Source organism: Salmo salar, chromosome 19 (genome assembly GCF_965601325.2).
Source record: "Salmo salar chromosome 19, fSalSal1, whole genome shotgun sequence".
Taxonomy (NCBI): Eukaryota; Metazoa; Chordata; class Actinopteri; order Salmoniformes; family Salmonidae; genus Salmo; species Salmo salar.
The window spans coordinates 21816810-21835000 of record NC_138309.1 but is presented as its reverse complement, the minus strand read 5'-3'; the positions used below and the strand labels follow the sequence as shown (position 1 = coordinate 21835000).

At 43.1% G+C, this 18191-nt stretch overlaps 1 protein-coding gene across 1 annotated transcript in view; it reads left to right on the top strand.

Moving 5' to 3' along the window:
• The window catches only part of LOC106578565 (cadherin-12), a 251807-nt gene that overhangs the window by 185547 nt on the left and 48069 nt on the right, over positions 1 to 18191 (top strand). The window contains exon 7 of the mRNA XM_014157554.3: positions 10761 to 11014. Coding sequence (XP_014013029.2) covers positions 10761 to 11014 — 254 coding nt within the window. The remainder of the gene's footprint in view (positions 1 to 10760; positions 11015 to 18191) is intronic.

Sequence of the window (18191 nt, the reverse complement as noted above, 5' to 3'; positions counted from 1 at the left end):
CATAAATCATTAGGGCCTTTTTTAACCAGAACATGAATAATATTCAAGGTGGACGAATGCATACTCTTTTATAACGTATTGGAACGAGGGTACCCAACATGAACTCGCGCGCCAGGTGTCTAATGGGACATCATCGTTCCATGGCTCTTGTTCGGTCAGATCTCCCTCCAGAAGACTCAAAACACTTTGTAAAGGCTGGTGACATCTAGTGGAAGCAATAGGAAGTGCCAAAATATTCCTCAGCCCCTGTGTTTTTCAATGGGATAGGTTTAAAGTCAATACAACACATCAGGTATCCACTTCCTGTCAGAAAATGTCTCAGGGTTTTGCCTGCCAAATGAGTTCTGTTATACTCACAGACACCATTCAAACAGTTTTAGAAACTTTAGAGTGTTTTCTATCCATATATAATAAGTATATGCATATTCTAGTTACTGGGTAGGATTAGTAACCAGATTAAATCGGGTACATTTTTTTTATCCAGACGTGCAAATGCTGCCCCCTAGCCCTAACAGGTTAATAATAAGAGCTTTGCAATAGCAATTGACTTTCAATGATGCGCCATTTCTAATGAAGCATTGAAAGTGACAACACAAAAGTACAAAGATCTTTTAAAACCAAGATACACCCATATCAACCTACATGACGAACAACAGATACATAGAATGGTCACAAGGTTAAGATTTGTATGAAAGGTATCTACTTCATTGTAAAGACCAGTGTCTGGTCCCCCTACTCCAAACTGGAACCGTTTCTCCCTGGTACGGTATATAACAGAACCATTAGGTCATGTTCTCTGGAATGCTCTTTAGGTTTTATCACCCAAAGACATCGTAAATCTTCTCTGTCAGTGTTATCTCATAGAGGCCCTCCTCCGTAGAACACAATAGTTAACAGAATACTCTATTCTGTCGAATAAAACAACCATTATAATGCAATACAAGCATTATAACAATCTTGCAATTTCCACAACACTACATTGGCAGGGAAATTGAAGCATAGCCAATATCACTGATATTGTATTGGGCCTGTAGCATACGGCACAAACTTCATTGCTACAGAACTGTTTTTAATTGGTTAATGTTGCATAGGCTTACTTCTTTTAAGTCGTGTCTAAAAAAAGTCAGAGCGGTAGATCCTGGCTTGCATTTTGACTCAGAATGTGATCTTGACTCAAAAGGTTGGTGACCACTGCAGTAGATCATTGAAACTGAACTGACTTGCTCCGATTGTGAATAAGGGAATTATAAGCAAGACAGGCCCAGATTATGATGTAAATGAGGACATTTCTTTGTTTGTCATAAAAACCACAGATTGATGGGCCAGGGATTCTTTTCCATCGTATCTCTCCTCTATTGTTTTACCTCCTGTGCTTGATACGGTGCCATCACAACAGTGGAACAGTGTGATGTATTTCCCTCGCTGGGAGGCGACTGCACAAAGCTACCATCCATGGGAGACATCTTTGAGCCACTCGCACTGGATCCCCCCACAGTGTAATTTTTTAAACGTTCCTTGACCCATCTCTGGGACACAGTGGGGTATGAGTAGAAGGGTGTGAAAGGCGAGTGGGGAGTAAGAGGGAGGTTGGTGAAGGAGTCTTTATGAGTTCTTGACGGTGTTACTTCAGAATGCTGACCCGCCTACACAGTCTTAGAATGGATCGCTGCCCGTCCCTAGAGAGGTTTGTGCAAATAGGCCCTTGTTTGAATCTCTCCCCCTCTCTCTACCACCTCTCTCTTTTCTCTCTATCCCTCACTCTCTTTCTTTCCTCTCTCATTGCCCCCACAGCAGTGGGTAGAGGGCAGAGAAAACCAGAAGCAGCAGCTCTGCACACAGTTTGGCAGACCCCCAATCAGGGGCTCAGTGAGGTTTGTTGTATGATAAGAGGATCAGGCAGGGTAACGGGTTCAGGGGATAATCATCGGCTTCCCAGTCTACCCATACAGTAACATGCAGGGTGAGGCGTGGAGGGATAAGGACATATGCATGCGGTGTTAGACATCCCTTCTGCAAAAGAAAAGATTAACAGAGACAATAGACAGACACCACAGTAGAGGAATCCCCAGTCCCAGTAAGAGATGTATGCACACACACATGCTTAGCCTGTTAGGGCTAGGGGGCAGTATTGACACGGCTGGATAAAAAACGTACCCGATTTAATCTGGTTACTACTCCTGCCCAGTAACTACAATATGCATATAATTATTGGCTTTGGATAGAAAACACCCTAAAGTTTCTAAAACTGTTTGAATGGTGTCTGTGAGTATAACAGAACTCATATGGCAGGCAAAAACCTGAGAAGATTTCATGCAGGAAGTGGCCTGTCTGACAAGGTGTCGTTCTTCTTGTCTCTGTTTATTGAAGACTGAGGATCTCTGCTATAACGTGACACTTCTTACGGCTCCCATAGGCTCTCAGAAGGTGGCAAAAAGCTGAATCGTGGCTTTGCAGGCTCTGGCTGAAAAAAAGCAGCGCGTTTGGATAGTGGCTGGTTACAGTACTGTGAGACTCAGGCGCGTGCCCGCGTCGACCGAATGCTTTGTTTTCTTTCCTCTGTTTACCTAAACGCAGATTCCCGGTGGGAATATTATCGCTTTTTCATGAGAAAAATGGCATAAAAATGGATTTTAAACAGCGGTTGACATGCTTCAAAGTACGGTAATGGAATATTTTGCATTTTTTTGTCACGAATTGCGCCATGCTCGTGACCCTTATTTACACTTCGGATAGTGTCTTGAACGCACGAACAAAACGCCGCTATTTGGATATAACGATGGATTATTTTGGACCATACCAACATTTGTTATTGAAGTAGCAGTCCTGGGAGTGCATTCTGACGAAGACAACGAAGGTAATCAAACTTTTGTAATAGTAAATCTGACTTTGGTCAGGGCTAAACTTGGTGGGTGTCTAAATAGCTAGCCGTGATGGCTGGGCTATCTACTGGGAATATTGCAAAATGTGCTTTCACCGAAAAGCTATTTTAAAATCGGACACCTCGATTGCACAAAGGAGTTCTGTATCTATAATTCTTAAAATAATTGTTATGTTTTTTGTGAACGTTTATCGTGAGTAATTTAGTAAATTCACCGGAGGTTTGCGGGGGGTATGCTAGTTCTGAACGTCACATGCTAATGTAAAAAGCTGTTTTTTGATATAAATATGAACTTGATTGAACAAAACATGCATCTATTGTATAGCATAATGTCCTAGGGTTGTCATCTGATGAAGATCATCAAAGGTTAGTGCTGCATTTAGCTGTGGTTTGGGTTTATGTGACATTATATGCTAGCTTGAAAAATGGGTGTCTGATTATTTCTGGCTGGGTACTCTGCTGACATAATCTAATGTTTTGCTTTCGCTGTAAAGCCTTTTTGAAATCGGACAGTGTGGTTAGATTAACGAGAGTCTTGTCTTTAAAATGCTGTAAAATAGTCATATGTTTGAGAAATTGAAGTAATAGCATTTCTAAGGTATTTGAATAACGCGCCACAGGATTCAACTGGCTGTTGAGTAGGTGGGACGAATTTGTCCCGCCTAGCCCAGAGAGGTTAGAGATACACACTAACACTTGCCTGAATATGCACAAGCAGAGGCACAATTACATGCAGGGATACACACACACACACACAAACCTACACACTTGACCAAACTGAGAATGAATGACAGAGGGAGAAATAAAAAATGGCCCATGCATGATACAGTACATCCTTGGGTTGTGCTGGTAAGAGGCTTGTAGTCAGATTAGTGTGTTTGTGGTGCATTTGTCTGCTCGCGTGTTCATTCGCTTCCTCTAGTCTTTTAAGCGTATGTGAGGGAAAATGACTGGACTGCCGATATGTGTAATTGAAATGTACTAAGCCTGGGGGAACGGTATTGTTTAGCGGAAACGTATGTGGCATAAGCATGTTGGCTCCTGTCCAGGGGATCCAATGAAATACTGTACAGGACTCATGCTGTCTCTCATTTAGAAACACTCTTTATCCCGCAAGCCAACCAGAAGTACAGTAGGATATGACGAGTACCAAACTAGTGCAGCAAAAAATGTGAGGTTCTACTTTCCTCATGACTACTACTAGTATCACACATTCAAAATGTGCGCAAAAAAATAATAGGGTTCCTCAAGGGTTCTTTGGGTAGGGTGCTTCTATGTAAAAACCATACTAACCCAAATAACCCCTTTAGCCATTAAATGGTTCTTTGTCGTTCAGAAAAGGGTTATAGTGATAATAAAATTGTATGGCAACAGCTCATTAGAATATTGGGGCGAGGTTTGTGCACAGCTCTTTTTGTGGACGAGTGAGTGAGAATGTCTTTCCAGTTTTAACACATTTTTTGTATTATTCGATATTGACAATGATTATGGCCAGTGACAGTGTTTTGTGAAAGACTGCTGTATGGCCTTATGTTGAGAACTGTTGTGACAATCAGTTCTTCTCAATTCTCTTGTAAGGACCCTCACCCTTTTTCAACTTTTCAATGAACATGATAAAACTTAAGGAATTTTAACAATATAATATGGCTAACAAGAAGAAAAAAAAAACGTGTGGTTTTTCAAATGTTTTTTTTGTAGAACCTTTGAGATTGTAGAACCATTCTCCATTAAGGTTCTATACAGAACCTTTAAAAATGGTTCCTTACAGCACCAAAAAAGGGTTATAACCATAGTGGAACCCTTTTAGGTACTATATAGAACCTTATTGTATTACTTATTCATATCATCTTAGGAATGGGTTATTTATAGCACCATAAAGGTTCAATTTACAACTGTATGAGCAAGGTTCTTTATAGTACCTTCAAAAAAGGGTTCTATACAGCACCAAAAAGGGATCCGAAGAACCATCATTCATTCTTCCCAAAGAACCCTTATTTGGCACTATATAGAACCTTTTGTTTTTAATGTTTAAGCATTACATTAACCCTACGGCACCATGAGAGATGCATTTAGCTACACTGCAATTTTCAAACACAAAGCACGAAGCACAATGAACAGCAAAACAGCAGTATTGATTTCATTGGAAGAATGAACTGAAATGATTCCTTTAACTTGCCTTCAATTTTTCTTTTCAAAGTCAGAACCATTGTCAGTATTAAGCTAGTCTAGTGGACCTTTTATATCCCAGTCAGTCGTCATCAATTAAGCACTTTATTTAGCAAAAGCCAGACAGTTTCATTTCTCTATCAGAAGTGTAATTACTGGGATTTTTGAACATGAAATTATCAGAGAGCCTCTAAACCATTGGCACTTCTTGGGTCCCGATGAGTTACTACTGGGCTCTAAAAAGGTAATGGTCAAAGCTAAGAGCTAAGACGGCGGCACCGTCTTCAGTGGAGAAAAAGTGAAAAGTATGAGCCTGGATTTTGTGCTTGTCACATTGCCACCCATTGGGAACTTCAGAATCAATGGCTTCCAGTAAGCTTTTCAACATTTATTTAGGATCAAAGCCAACAAAACCAACTAAACCCAAAAGTGATGAAAGTAAAACGTACATGTGTTTCTGTTCATTTGAATGCACAGTCTTCCTATACTGTGTATCACTGTTAGAAAGAGTGAGCTGATGGATATATAGCATATAGGGACCTTTACTGACATATCATGCTGAAACAGAGAGAACAGTCTTAGGACTAAAAGAAGTGGTTTGAACTGGATGTTACACTAGGAGGTGAGGAGTTATTTTGGGCCTTGGTGCGCAAGGCTCCCATGGAGGAGGAGGAGGAAGGTAAAGAAGATGCCACAGATCAGCAGGAGATACAGGTGGCCCAACACAGACATAGCAGCTTCACCAAACCTTAAAAGTGTGTGTGTGTGTGTGTGTGTGTGTGTGTGTGTGTGTGTGTGTGTGTGTGTGTGTGTGTGTGTGTGTGTGTGTGTGTGCACGCATGAGTGTGTGCATGAGGGTAAGGAAAGAGAGAGGGAGAAAAGGAAATTAAGAAGACTAGGCGCAATGCACTCAGGATGGAGTGGTGGTTTCTCTTTGGTGGTCTGGAGGAGGTGTGAATGTGGGGGTGTAATAGATTAGAGTTGTGTGTCAGGGCTTATCTCGCGGACAAACCCTGTCCTAGCTAGTGTGAGGAGTCTCTCACAGGCACTGATTCCACTCCGCTGTAGGCTCAGCTCGCTGCAGTGTGGACAGCTAGGCAGGACTTCTGCTAGGCTGCTAGCTGGCTGGCAGGTCTCTCAGACCAACACCACATCACTGTGTCTGCGTCCCAAATTGCACCCTATTCCAGATACAACCCACTACTTTGGCAAGATCCCTATGTGTCATGGTCAATAGTAGTGTACACTTAAGGGAATAGGGACACAGCCTCATACCAACACCACATCACTGTGAGAGAGCTGTATGGAGGGAAGAGCAGTAAGAGAGCCAAGGACAATGACCAGTGTGACTGACGGTAGGACAATAAAGTGAGCATCCTCTTTATCTCAGCAGTGTGAGGCCACCAAATTCAATGGAACATCAGGGCACTCTCCCGGGACGTAAATGGTCCCCTCACCCATGCTCAATTGACCGGTGATGTCTTGGGAGGAGACGGAGGGCTAATGCTAGTCTGACACCCCAATGATGGGGAGAAATTTGTCAAGCTGTCAGTCAGTCAATGGCTGAGTTGACCCTGTGAAAAACACCACCCTAGCTCCAAACAGCTATAGGACCGGCCCTCATCCACTGACCCATTTATTATACATACTGCAATCGCTCAACTGATCTGGGATCAGCAAGAGACCCTGTTCCTTTGCCTTTCCTGCAATTCTGCTTCCTTTGTTGTCGTTGTTTATGAAAATCACTGTGATAAACACGAGTGGAATTAAAAATGGTGTTGTGATGTTGTGTTGACAGCCCTGTTTGGCTGTGATTTTTCTCTCATCGAGGCTGAAGTCATGTGAAGCTAAAGGAAGTTAATGCTTCATGAATGACATTGTACTACGTACATAACACTAAATGGGATTTATGACTCAGCCACTTATGAAAGATTTAACAGGAAGGATTGCTCAATTTTACACCTGCTTTCATCTTCAGGCTTGTTTGTTTGTCTGGCAGTTATACAGTTGTGTTGATAATTAGCTGTTGTGATAAAGTGTCATAATGCAACAATTATTCTGTATAAAAACAGGTTTATATTTATCTCCGGGTGTTAGCATGAGATTGGACCCCCTGGTTAGAGGGCTGAGAGGGGGAGGAAGGGAAGTAAGAAGGTTAGGGAGGGAGGGAGGGAGGTAGGGTAGTGGGAGGTGAGGTGAGGAGGGAGGGAGGGAGGAATATTTGGGGAAAGAGGTAACAGGGGGACGGAGGTTGTTGAAAGATCTGTTATTGTAATATTGAACTCAACACAAACAAATGGAGAACCTATTAAAAATGTATAATCCTGCTTCCGCTTCCAAAATAAAGCACCAGGGAGTAGCTAGGCTGAGAAATGCCTGCATAAAAAATGTTCATGCGCTCAGGGAGGTAGATCAGAGGGAGAAGCCAAAAGCAGCCCCCAAGTCAAAGCCAGAAATGCAGATAAAACATAACGCTCTTGACAGTTTACAATATACTGTATGTACTGGTGTTTTTTAAAGGGCTATTATAACAAATGTTGTCACTTGTATTGTGTTTTGAATTCATAATTTTTTTTAATCAGAGACTAACAACATATTTTCAAGTTTTGTTGAAATCTTAACATCTTTACCTAAGAGATTATGACGACAGTGCCTTGATTAATTCAAAATTAACTAAGTCTCTTGGATCATAAATAGTGTTCAATTGAAAAACCTTGGGTTTCCTTCATTCAGTATCACCGCCAGTGCACCGAAGGTGCACATTAACATATCAAAGGGCTAAACCAGCCCGTCTAGAATTTAAAGCATGCTCTGTTGTGATGTTGAAGAGCAGCAACACTGACATGAGAGGAAGTCTGTCTGTCTGTCCTCTTTACACATTCCCCTCTGTTGAGAAGGGAGACATGTGGTTGCGTCTCCAAGGGTACCCTGTTCACTATATCGTGCATTACTTTTGACTAAGACCTGGTTAAAAGTAGTGCTATATATAGGGAAAAGAGTGGCATTTGTAATGCAGCCTACCTCTCTCAGTGAACGTGCAATAACACGCATTCCTGTCATAATTAAACACTTCAGGAATGTGGAACGCTGGAAATGTATTTACCCATAAGACACCAGACCATGGACATGGATAAGTGGGGCATGTTCTAGATAGGGAGGTAAGAGCATGCTTCTCTCTTCTCTGACAGCAGACCCTCAGTACGTCCAAAATGACACCTTATTCCCTACATAGTGCATTCATTTTGAACAGAGCACTATAGGCCCTGGTCAATAGTAGTGCACTATAAAGAGAATAGGGTGCCATGTGGGACACAGACTTGGAGATGTGATTTGATTACAGCTCAAGCATTGACACATTAGCTAGTTCCTCTCATTAACTTTGAGTTTCTCTCATTACCCCTCTTCACCCCATTTTTTGTTCCCTTTTCACAGCTTTTTAGCGGAAGCCGTTAGCAGATACATACCCCGCCAATCTAATAACAGGGCTATCACTGAAGTCAGACACATTAAAAGAGCGATGAAGCTCTTGACATTCTTCCCAACCCTGGCAACCCATGGGTAGTCTATGGGATTTATTTCACATGTAATCATCATAGTGTATGAGTTTGTATATTGTGAACAGGGTGTTCAAAATGGCTGCATTTTCTCACTAGGGTTGCAAAATTACAGTAACTTTCCCAAAATGTACTGGTGTTCTATGAATCACAGTTGGAAGATTCACAGAATCAGGAGGGAATAAGCATGGATCCAGAATCCTCTAACCAGGATTCCAGGAAAATCTGGACATTTTGGGAAAGTTACCAGATTTTTGCAACCCAATTCCTGACTATGTATTGCTGAAAACTATGGCTGGCCGGGAGTGTGTTTTCCACCTCTGACCTCATTCTCATTTTGACTCTGCTGTTACGACATTTTAATCCACTGCTTGGCACCCTATACTGTATGACAATGTTTACAAGCCAAAGTGCTGACCTTGGAAAATAACTTTGGACAGGACTTGATAAAAATGTTAGAGGACTAAGGAAAGTGCATGCAATAAAACCAGTGCCAGCTGGTATTTTACAGGCTTGGGGAAAGCTACTGCAATTCATTTATGTTCTCTTTCGACATATTTTAAAATATGTGAGAATAGGAACGCATTTACCTTGAATTTGTATATTGGCTTGTAGTGTGGTTTTCCCCACTGGATATGGAAGATGTGCTTTGTGATGATGCTTTGTGTGTGTGCATGTGCATGTGCATGCATGCGTGTGTGCTTGTTCTTGCCTGTGTGGGTGCCTTTGTAGATGCGTGCACGCATGAGTGGGTGCTGCGTGTGTTTGTGGATATGGAGTGTAATATCTCTCCAGGTCTCCAGTAAGAGTATGTCTAAAGAGGTCTGCGCACCTCTCCTCTCAAGCATGGTGGTGGTAGTGTGATGGTTTGGGGATGCTTTACTGCCTCAGGACCTTGCCTTAATAGAATGGACCATGAATTCTGCAGGAGAATGTCAGGCCATCCGTCTGTGAGCTGATGCTGGAGTGCAGTTGGGTCATGTAGCAAGACAATGATCCAAAACACAATCAAGTCTATATGAAAATGGTTTAAAAGCAACACATTTTAAGCTTCGAATGGCCTAGTCAAAGTCCAGACGTGATCCCAATTGATGTGGCAGGACTTCAAACGAGCAGTTCATGCTTGAAAACCTACACATTTCGCTGAGTTAAAGCAGTTCTGCATGTAAACGGGCCAGAATTCCTCCACAGCGATGTGAGACTGATGAACAACTACAGGAAGCATTTGGTTGCAGTAATTGCAGCTAAAAACGGCACAACCAGTTATTGAGTGTAACAGAGCAATTACTTTTTCACGCAGGGGAATTGGGTGTTGCATAACTTTGTTAATTTAATAAATAAAATAAGTATACTTTTTTTTTGTTATTTGTAAACTCAGGTTCCCTTTATCGAATATTAGGTTTTGGTTGAAGATCTGATAACATCCAGTATCAAAAATATGCAAAAATAGAGAATCAGAAATGGGGCAAATACTTTTCACTGCACTGTACATGACAGCATACAAATGCCATCAAGACTATCACCATGTTTTTTCCTCATGTTAAATTCACAACTTTTCCCTCTCGCTTGCAGCCTCTTCAAACATACATTTTACCTCAGCTTTTACCAGATGTTTGCACCATAAGAGGACTTATTTCGTGGACACAGGACTAGTCTGGTGTGCCTACCACGCTCTGTCTGTCTGTTAGTGCCGTTGCGGTTACACCTGAGAGGTCAGTGTGTGTGTGTGTGTGTGTGTACGTATAATGTGTGTGTATGTATGCACGTACGTGAGTGGCAGCCGGCCACACATGAGAGGCCAGGAGACAGGCAACGGTGAGGACATGGTTGTCACCACTAGTGGATGTTTACATCGCGGCTGTAGACAAGGTGTGGTTACCAATGGTTATGGAGGCAACCCTGAGCTCTAGCTAACTGACCCGGTGCAGAGATGTCAGAGACATTGGCGCGAGAACACTTGAACCTGTAAACTGACATTTGTTGAGAGCTTTTATAGAGCAGTTAATGCTTCTGGACCGTGTAGGTGTATGCAATGCTGGTATTGAGGATATGGAACACATTGAGTGGGTGTAAACTAAATATGCATTATTGCAATTTCACCTTGTTGAAGTCAACACAATCAACACATCTAATCACTGTCTTTGTTTCTATCTGTTTTTCAGCCGCTGGACTACGAAACGAAGAAGGCCTACACCTTCAAGGTAGATGCAGAAAACGCCCACCTGGACCCGCGGTTCCACAGCTTCGGGGCCTTCAAGGACACAGCCACAGTGAAGATTAACGTCCTGGATGTAGATGAGCCTCCAGTGTTCACTAAGCCCTCTTACGAGATGGAGGTATACGAGGACTCACCTGTAGGCGACATCATCGGTGCTGTCACCGGACAGGATCTGGATGCTAGCAACAGCCCTGTCAGGTAAAGTTAAAGTTCCTGAAAACTCATTCTGAAAAGTACTTTTTCTCTCATGACTAACTACCAGGAAGTTTGAAAAGACAGGCTGAGTGAGCGGGGAGATTATATTCATGAGCTCACCTTGACTGACAGCTCTTTGAAACACCTATGTCAAGCAACTTGGATGCTGTGAGCAGTGTTGCAGAAAATATAATCTCAATGTATTGATACACAAAGCTACTCAAACAACATTGAAATTGCATCAATGATATCATTTTTTTATATACAGTATCTCACAAAAGTGAGTACACCCCTCACATTTTTGTAAATATTTGAGTATATCTTTTCATGTGACAACACTGAAGAAATGACACTTTGCTACAATGTAAAGTAGTGAGTGTACAGCTTGTATAACAGTGTAAATTTGCTGTCCCCTCAAAATAACACAACACACAGCCATTCATGTCTAAACCGCTGGCAACAAAAGTGAGTACACCCCTAAGTGAAAATGTCCAAATTGGGCCCAATTAGCCATTTTCCCTCCCCGGTGTCATGTGACTCGTTAGTGTTACAAGGTCTCAGGTGTAAATGGGGAGCAGGTGTTTTAAATTTGATGTCATCTCTCTCACACTCCCTCATACTGACTGGCCACTGGAAGTTCAACATGGCACCTCATGGAAAAGAACTCTCTGAGGATCTGAAAAAAAGAATTTTTGCTCTACATAAAGATGGCCTGGGCTATAAGAAGATTGCCAAGACCCTGAAACTGAGCTGCAGCACGGTGGCCAAGACCATACAGCGGTTTAACCTCTTGGGGCTAGGTGGGACGCTAGCGTGCCACCCGTGGTGCACTCCATCAACAGCAGGTGCATTTCAAGAGCGGCAAATTTGAATCCAAATAAATGTCAAAATTCAAATTTTTCAAAAATACAACTATTTTACACCATTTGAAAGATAAACATCTCCTTAATCTAACCACGTTTTACGATTTCAAAAAGGTTTTACGGCGAAAGCATAAATTTAGAGTATGTTAGGACAGTACATTTACAAGAGTTGTGTGTAATGTTTTGTCAAGTCAAAGACAGGGTCACCAAAACCATAAAACCAGCTAAAATGATGCACTAACCTTTTACAATCTCCATCAGATGACACTCCTAGGACATTATGTTAGACAATGCATGCATTTTTAGTTCTATCAAGTTCATATTTATATCCAAAAACAGCGTTTTACTATGGCATTGATGTTGAGGAAATCGTTTCCCTCCAATAACCGGCAGTCAAGTCAGCGTCACAAATTAAATAATTAAAATTAGAAAACATTGTTAAAATATTATATTGTCATTTAAAGAATTATAGATTTACATCTCTTGAACTCAATCAACTTGCCAGATTTAAAAATAACCTTACTGGGAAATCACACTTTGCAATAATCTGAGCACTGCGCCCAGAAAAATACGCGTTGCGATACAGACTAGACGTCATGTTGGGGAGATCTAAAATCGAAAATACTATGTAAATAATCCATTACCTTTGATTCTCTTCATCAGATGTCACTTCCAGGTATCACAGGTCCATAACGAATGTAGTTTTGTTCAAAAAAGCTCATCATTTATGTCCAAAAATCTCCGTCTCGTTAGCACATGATGTAAGCCAGCCGGACTTCTCGTCATGAACGAGGGGAAAAAATATATTTCCGTTCGTTCAAACATGTCAAACGTTGTATAGCATAAATCATTAGGGCCTTTTTTAACCAGAACATGAATAATATTCAAGGTGGACGAATGCATACTCTTTTATAACGTATTGGAACGAGGGTACCCAACATGAACTCGCGCGCCAGGTGTCTAATGGGACATCATCGTTCCATGGCTCTTGTTCGGTCAGATCTCCCTCCAGAAGACTCAAAACACTTTGTAAAGGCTGGTGACATCTAGTGGAAGCAATAGGAAGTGCCAAAATATTCCTAAGCCCCTGTGTTTTTCAATGGGATAGGTTTAAAGTCAATACAACACATCAGGTATCCACTTCCTGTCAGAAAATGTCTCAGGGTTTTGCCTGCCAAATGAGTTCTGTTATACTCACAGACACCATTCAAACAGTTTTAGAAACTTTAGAGTGTTTTCTATCCATATATAATAAGTATATGCATATTCTAGTTACTGGGTAGGATTAGTAACCAGATTAAATCGGGTACATTTTTTTTATCCAGACGTGCAAATGCTGCCCCCTAGACCCAACAGGTTAACAGGACAGGTTCCACTCAGAACAGGCCTCGCCATGGTCAACCAAAGAAGTTGAGTGCACGTGCTCAGCGTCATATCCAGAGGTTGTCTTTGGGAAATAGACGTATGAGTGCTGCCAGCATTGCTGCAGAGGTTGAAGGGGTGGGGGGTCAGCCTGTCAGTGCTTAGACCATACGCCGCACACTGCATCAAATTGGTCTGCATGGCTGTCGTCCCAGGAAGCCTCTTCTAAAGATGATGCACAAGAAAGCCCGCAAACAGTTTGCTGAAGACAAGCAGACTAAGGACATGGATTACTGGAACCATATCCTGTGGTCTGATGAGACCAAGATAAACTTATTTGGTTCAGATGGTGTCAAGCGTGTGTGGCGGCAACCAGGTGAGGAGTACAAAGACAAGTGTGTCTTGCCTACAGTCTAGCATGGTGGTTGGAGTGTCATGGTCTGGGGCTGCATTAGTGCTGCCGGTACTGGGGAGCTACAGTTCATTGAGGGAACCATGAATGCCAACATGTAGTACTGTGACATACTGAAGCAGAGCATGATCCCCTCCCTTCGGAGACTGGGCCGCAGGGCAGTATTCCAACATGATAATGACCCCAAACACACCTCCAAGATGACCACTGCCATGCTAAAGAAGCTGAGGGTAAAGGTGATGGACTGGCCAAGCATGTCTCCAGACCTAAACCCTATTGAGCATCTGTGGGGCATCCTCAAACGGAAGGTGGAGGAGTGCAAGGTCTCTAACATCCACCAGCTCTGTGATGTCGTCATGGAGGAGTGGAAGAGGACTCCAGTGGCAACCTGTGAAGCTCTGGTGAACTCCATGCCCAAGAGGGTTAATGCAGTGCTGGAAAATGATGTTGGCCACACAAAATATTGACACTTTGGGCCCAATTTGGATATTTTCACTTAGGGGTGTACTCACTTTTGTTGCCAGCGGTTTAGACATGAATGGCTGTGTGTTGTGTTATTTTGAGGGGACAGCAAATTTACACTGTTATACAAGCTGTACACTCACTACTTTACATTGTAGCAAAGTGTCATTTCTTCAGTGTTGTCACATGAAAAGATATACTCAAATATTTACAAAAATGTGAGGGGTGTACTCACTTTTGTGAGATACTGTGTATATATATAGAACAAAAATATTAATGGATACATTTTACAGTTAGTTTATAGAAGGAGCTCAATCAATTGAAATAAATTCATTAGGCCCTAATTTATGGAGTTCACATGACTGGGCAGGGGCGCAGCCATGGGTGGGCCTGGGAGGGCATAGGCCCACCCACTTGGGAGCCAGGCCCTGACAATCAGAATGAGTTTTTCCCCACAAGGGCTTTTTTACAGACAGAAATTCTCCCCAGTTTCATCAGTTGTCTGGGTGACTGGTCTCAGAAGATACCGCAGGTGTGAAAGCCGGAAGTGGAGGTCCTGGGCTGGCGTGGTTACATGTGGTGCCAGTTGGACGTACTGCGAAATTCTCAAACTACATTGAGGGTGGTTTATACACTGCTCAAAAAATAAAGGGAAAACTAAAATAACACATCCTAGATCTGAATGAATGAAATAATCTTATTAAATACTTTTTCTTTACATAGTTGAATGTGCTGACAACAAAATCACACAAAAATAATCAATTGAAATCCAATTTATCAACCCATGGAGGTCTGGATTTGGAGTCACACTCAAAATTAAAGTGGAAAACCACACTACAGGCTGATCCAACTTTGTAATGTCCTTAAAACAAGTCAAAATGAGGCTCAGTAGTGTGTGTGGCCTCCACGTGCATGTATCACCTCCCTACAACGCCTGGGCATGCTCCTGATGAGGTGGCGGATGGTCTCCTGAGGGATCTCCTCCCAGACCTGGACTAAAGCATCCGCCAACTCCTGGACAGTCTGTGGTGCAACGTGGCGTTGGTGGATGGAGCGAGACATGATGTCCCAGATATGCTCAATTGGATTCAGGTCTGGGGAACGGGCGGGCCAGTCCATAGCATCAATGCCTTCCTCTTGCAGGAACTGCTGACACACTCCAGCCACATGAGGTCTAGCATTGTCTTGCATTAGGAGGAACCCAGGGCCAACCGCACCAGCATATGGTCTCACAAGGGGTCTGAGGATCTCATCTCGGTACCTAATGGCAGTCAGGCTACCTCTGGCGAGCACATGGAGGACTGTGCGGCCCCCCAAAGAAATGCCCCCCCTAACAATGACTGACCCTCCGCCAAACCGGTCATGCTGGAGGATGTTGCAGGCAGCAGAACGTTCTCCACGGCGTCTCCAGACTCTGTCACATGTGCTCAGTGTGAACCTGCTTTCATCTGTGAAGAGCACAGGGCGCCAGTGGCGAATTTGCCAATCTTGGTGTTCTCTGGCAAATGCCAAACATCCTGCACGGTGTTGGGCTGTAAGCACAACATGAGGTCTAGCATTGTCTTGCATTAGGAGGAACCCAGGGCCAACCGCACCAGCATATGGTGGACGTCGGGCCCTCATACCACCCTCATGGAGTCTGTTTCTGACCGTTTGAGCAGACACATGCACATTTGTGGCCTGCTGGAGGTCATTTTGCAGGGCTCTGGCAGTGCTCCTCCTTGCACAAAGGCGGAGGGGTTGTTGCCCTCCTACGCCCTCCTCCACGTCTCCTGATGTACTGGCCTGTCTCCTGGTAGCGCCTCCATGCTCTGGACACTACGCTGACAGACACAGCAAACCTTCTTGCCACAGCTCGCATTGATGTGCCATCCTGGATGAGCTGCACTACCTGAACCACTTGTGTGGGTTGTAGACTCCGTCTCATGCTACCACTAGAGTGAAAGCACCACCAGCATTCAAAAGTGACCAAAACATCAGCCAGGAAGCATAGGAACTGAGAAGTGGTCTGTGGTCACCACCTGCAGAACCACTCCTTTATTAGGGGTGTCTTGCTAATTGCCTATAATTTCCATCTGTTGTCTATTCCATTTGCACAACAGCATGTGAAATTTATTGTCAATCAGTGTTGCTTCCTAAGTGGACAGTTTGATTTCACAGAAGTGTGATTGACTTGGAGTTACATTGTGTTGTTTAAGTGTTCCCTTTATTTTTTTTGAGCAGTATAGTAGAGAAATTAACATTACATTCTCGGTCAACAGCTTTGGTGGACATTCCGGCAGTTAGCGCACCAATTGCATGCTCCCTCAAAACTTGAGACAGTGGCCTTTTATTGTCCCCAGCACAATGTGCACATGTATAATGATCATGCTGGTCTATCAGCTTCTTGATTTGCCACACCTGTCAAGTGAATGGACTATCTTGGCAAAGTAGAAGTGCTCACTAACAGTGATGTGGACAAATTGGTGCACAATATTTTAGAGAAATAAGCTTTTTGTGCATATTGAACAATTCTTGGATCTTTTATTTCAGCTCATGAAACATGGGACCAACACTTTACAGTGAGGGAGAAAAGTATTTGTTCCCCTGCTGATTTTGTACATTTGCCCAATGACAAAGAAATGATCAGTCTATAATTTTAATGGTAGGTTTATTTGAACAATGAGAGACAGAATAACAACAACAAAAAATCCAGAAAAACGCATGTCAAAAATGTTATAAATTGATTTTCATTTTAATGATGGAAATGAGTATTTGACCCCCTCTAAGAAAGATTTCTGGCTCCCAGGTGTCTTTTATACAGGTAAGGAGCTGAGATTAGGAGCTCACTCTTAAAGGGAGTGCTCCGCTTGTCACCTGTATAAAAGACAACTGTCCACAGAAGCAATCAATCAATCAGATTCCAAACTCTCCACCATGGCCAAGACCAAAGAGCTCTCCAAGGATGTCAGGGACAAGATTGTAGACCTACACAAGGCTGGAATGGGCTACAAGACCATCGCCAAGCAGCTTGGTGAGAAGGTGATAACAGTTGGTGCGATTATTCGCAAATGGAAGAAACACAAAAGGGCTGTCAATCTCCCTCGGCCTGGGGCTCCATGCAAGATCTCACCTCGTGGAATTGCAATGATCATGAGAACGGTGCGGAATCAGCCAAGAACTACACGGGAGGATCTTGTCAATGACCTCAAGGCAGCTGGGACCATAGTCACCAAGAAAACAATTGGTAACACACTACGCCGTGAAGGTCTGAAATCCTGCAGCCCCCGCAAGGTCCCCCTGCTCAAGAAAGCACATACACATGCCCATCTGAAGTTTGCCAATGAACATCTGAATGATTCAGAGGACAACTGGGTGAAAGTGTTGTGGTCAGATGAGATCAAAATGGAGCTCTTTGGCATCAACTCAACCGCCGTGTTTGGAGGAGGAGGAATGCTGCTATGACCCCAAGAACACCATCCCCACCGTCAAACATGGAGGTGGAAACATTATGCTTTGGGGGTGTTTTTCTGCTAAGGGGACAGGACAACTTCACCGCATCAAAGGGACGATGGACGGGGCCATGTACTGTCAAATCTTGGGTGAGAACCTCCTTCCCTCAGCCAGGGCTTTGAATTGGGTCGTGGATGGGTATTCCAGCATGACAATGACCCAAAACACACGGCCAAGGCAACGAAGGAGTGGCTCAAGAAGAAGCACATTAAGGTCCTGGAGTGGCCTAGCCAGTCTCCAGACCTTAATCCCATAGAAAATCTGTGGAGGGAGCTGAAGGTTCAAGTTGCCAAACGTCAGCCTCGAAACCTTAATGACTTGGAGAAGATCTGCAAAGAGGAGTGGGACAAAATCCCTCCTGAGATGTTTGCAAACCTGGTGGCCAACTACAAGAAACGTCTGACCTCTGTGATTGCCAACAAGGGTTTTTGCCACCAAGTACTAAGTCATGTTTTGCAGAGGGGTCAAATACTTATATCCCTCATTAAAATGCTAATCATTTTATAACATTTTTGACATGCGTTTTTCTGGATTTTGTTATTCTGAAGACCTAGCTAGTCCATAACTTGCTAACACCAGATACAGATGA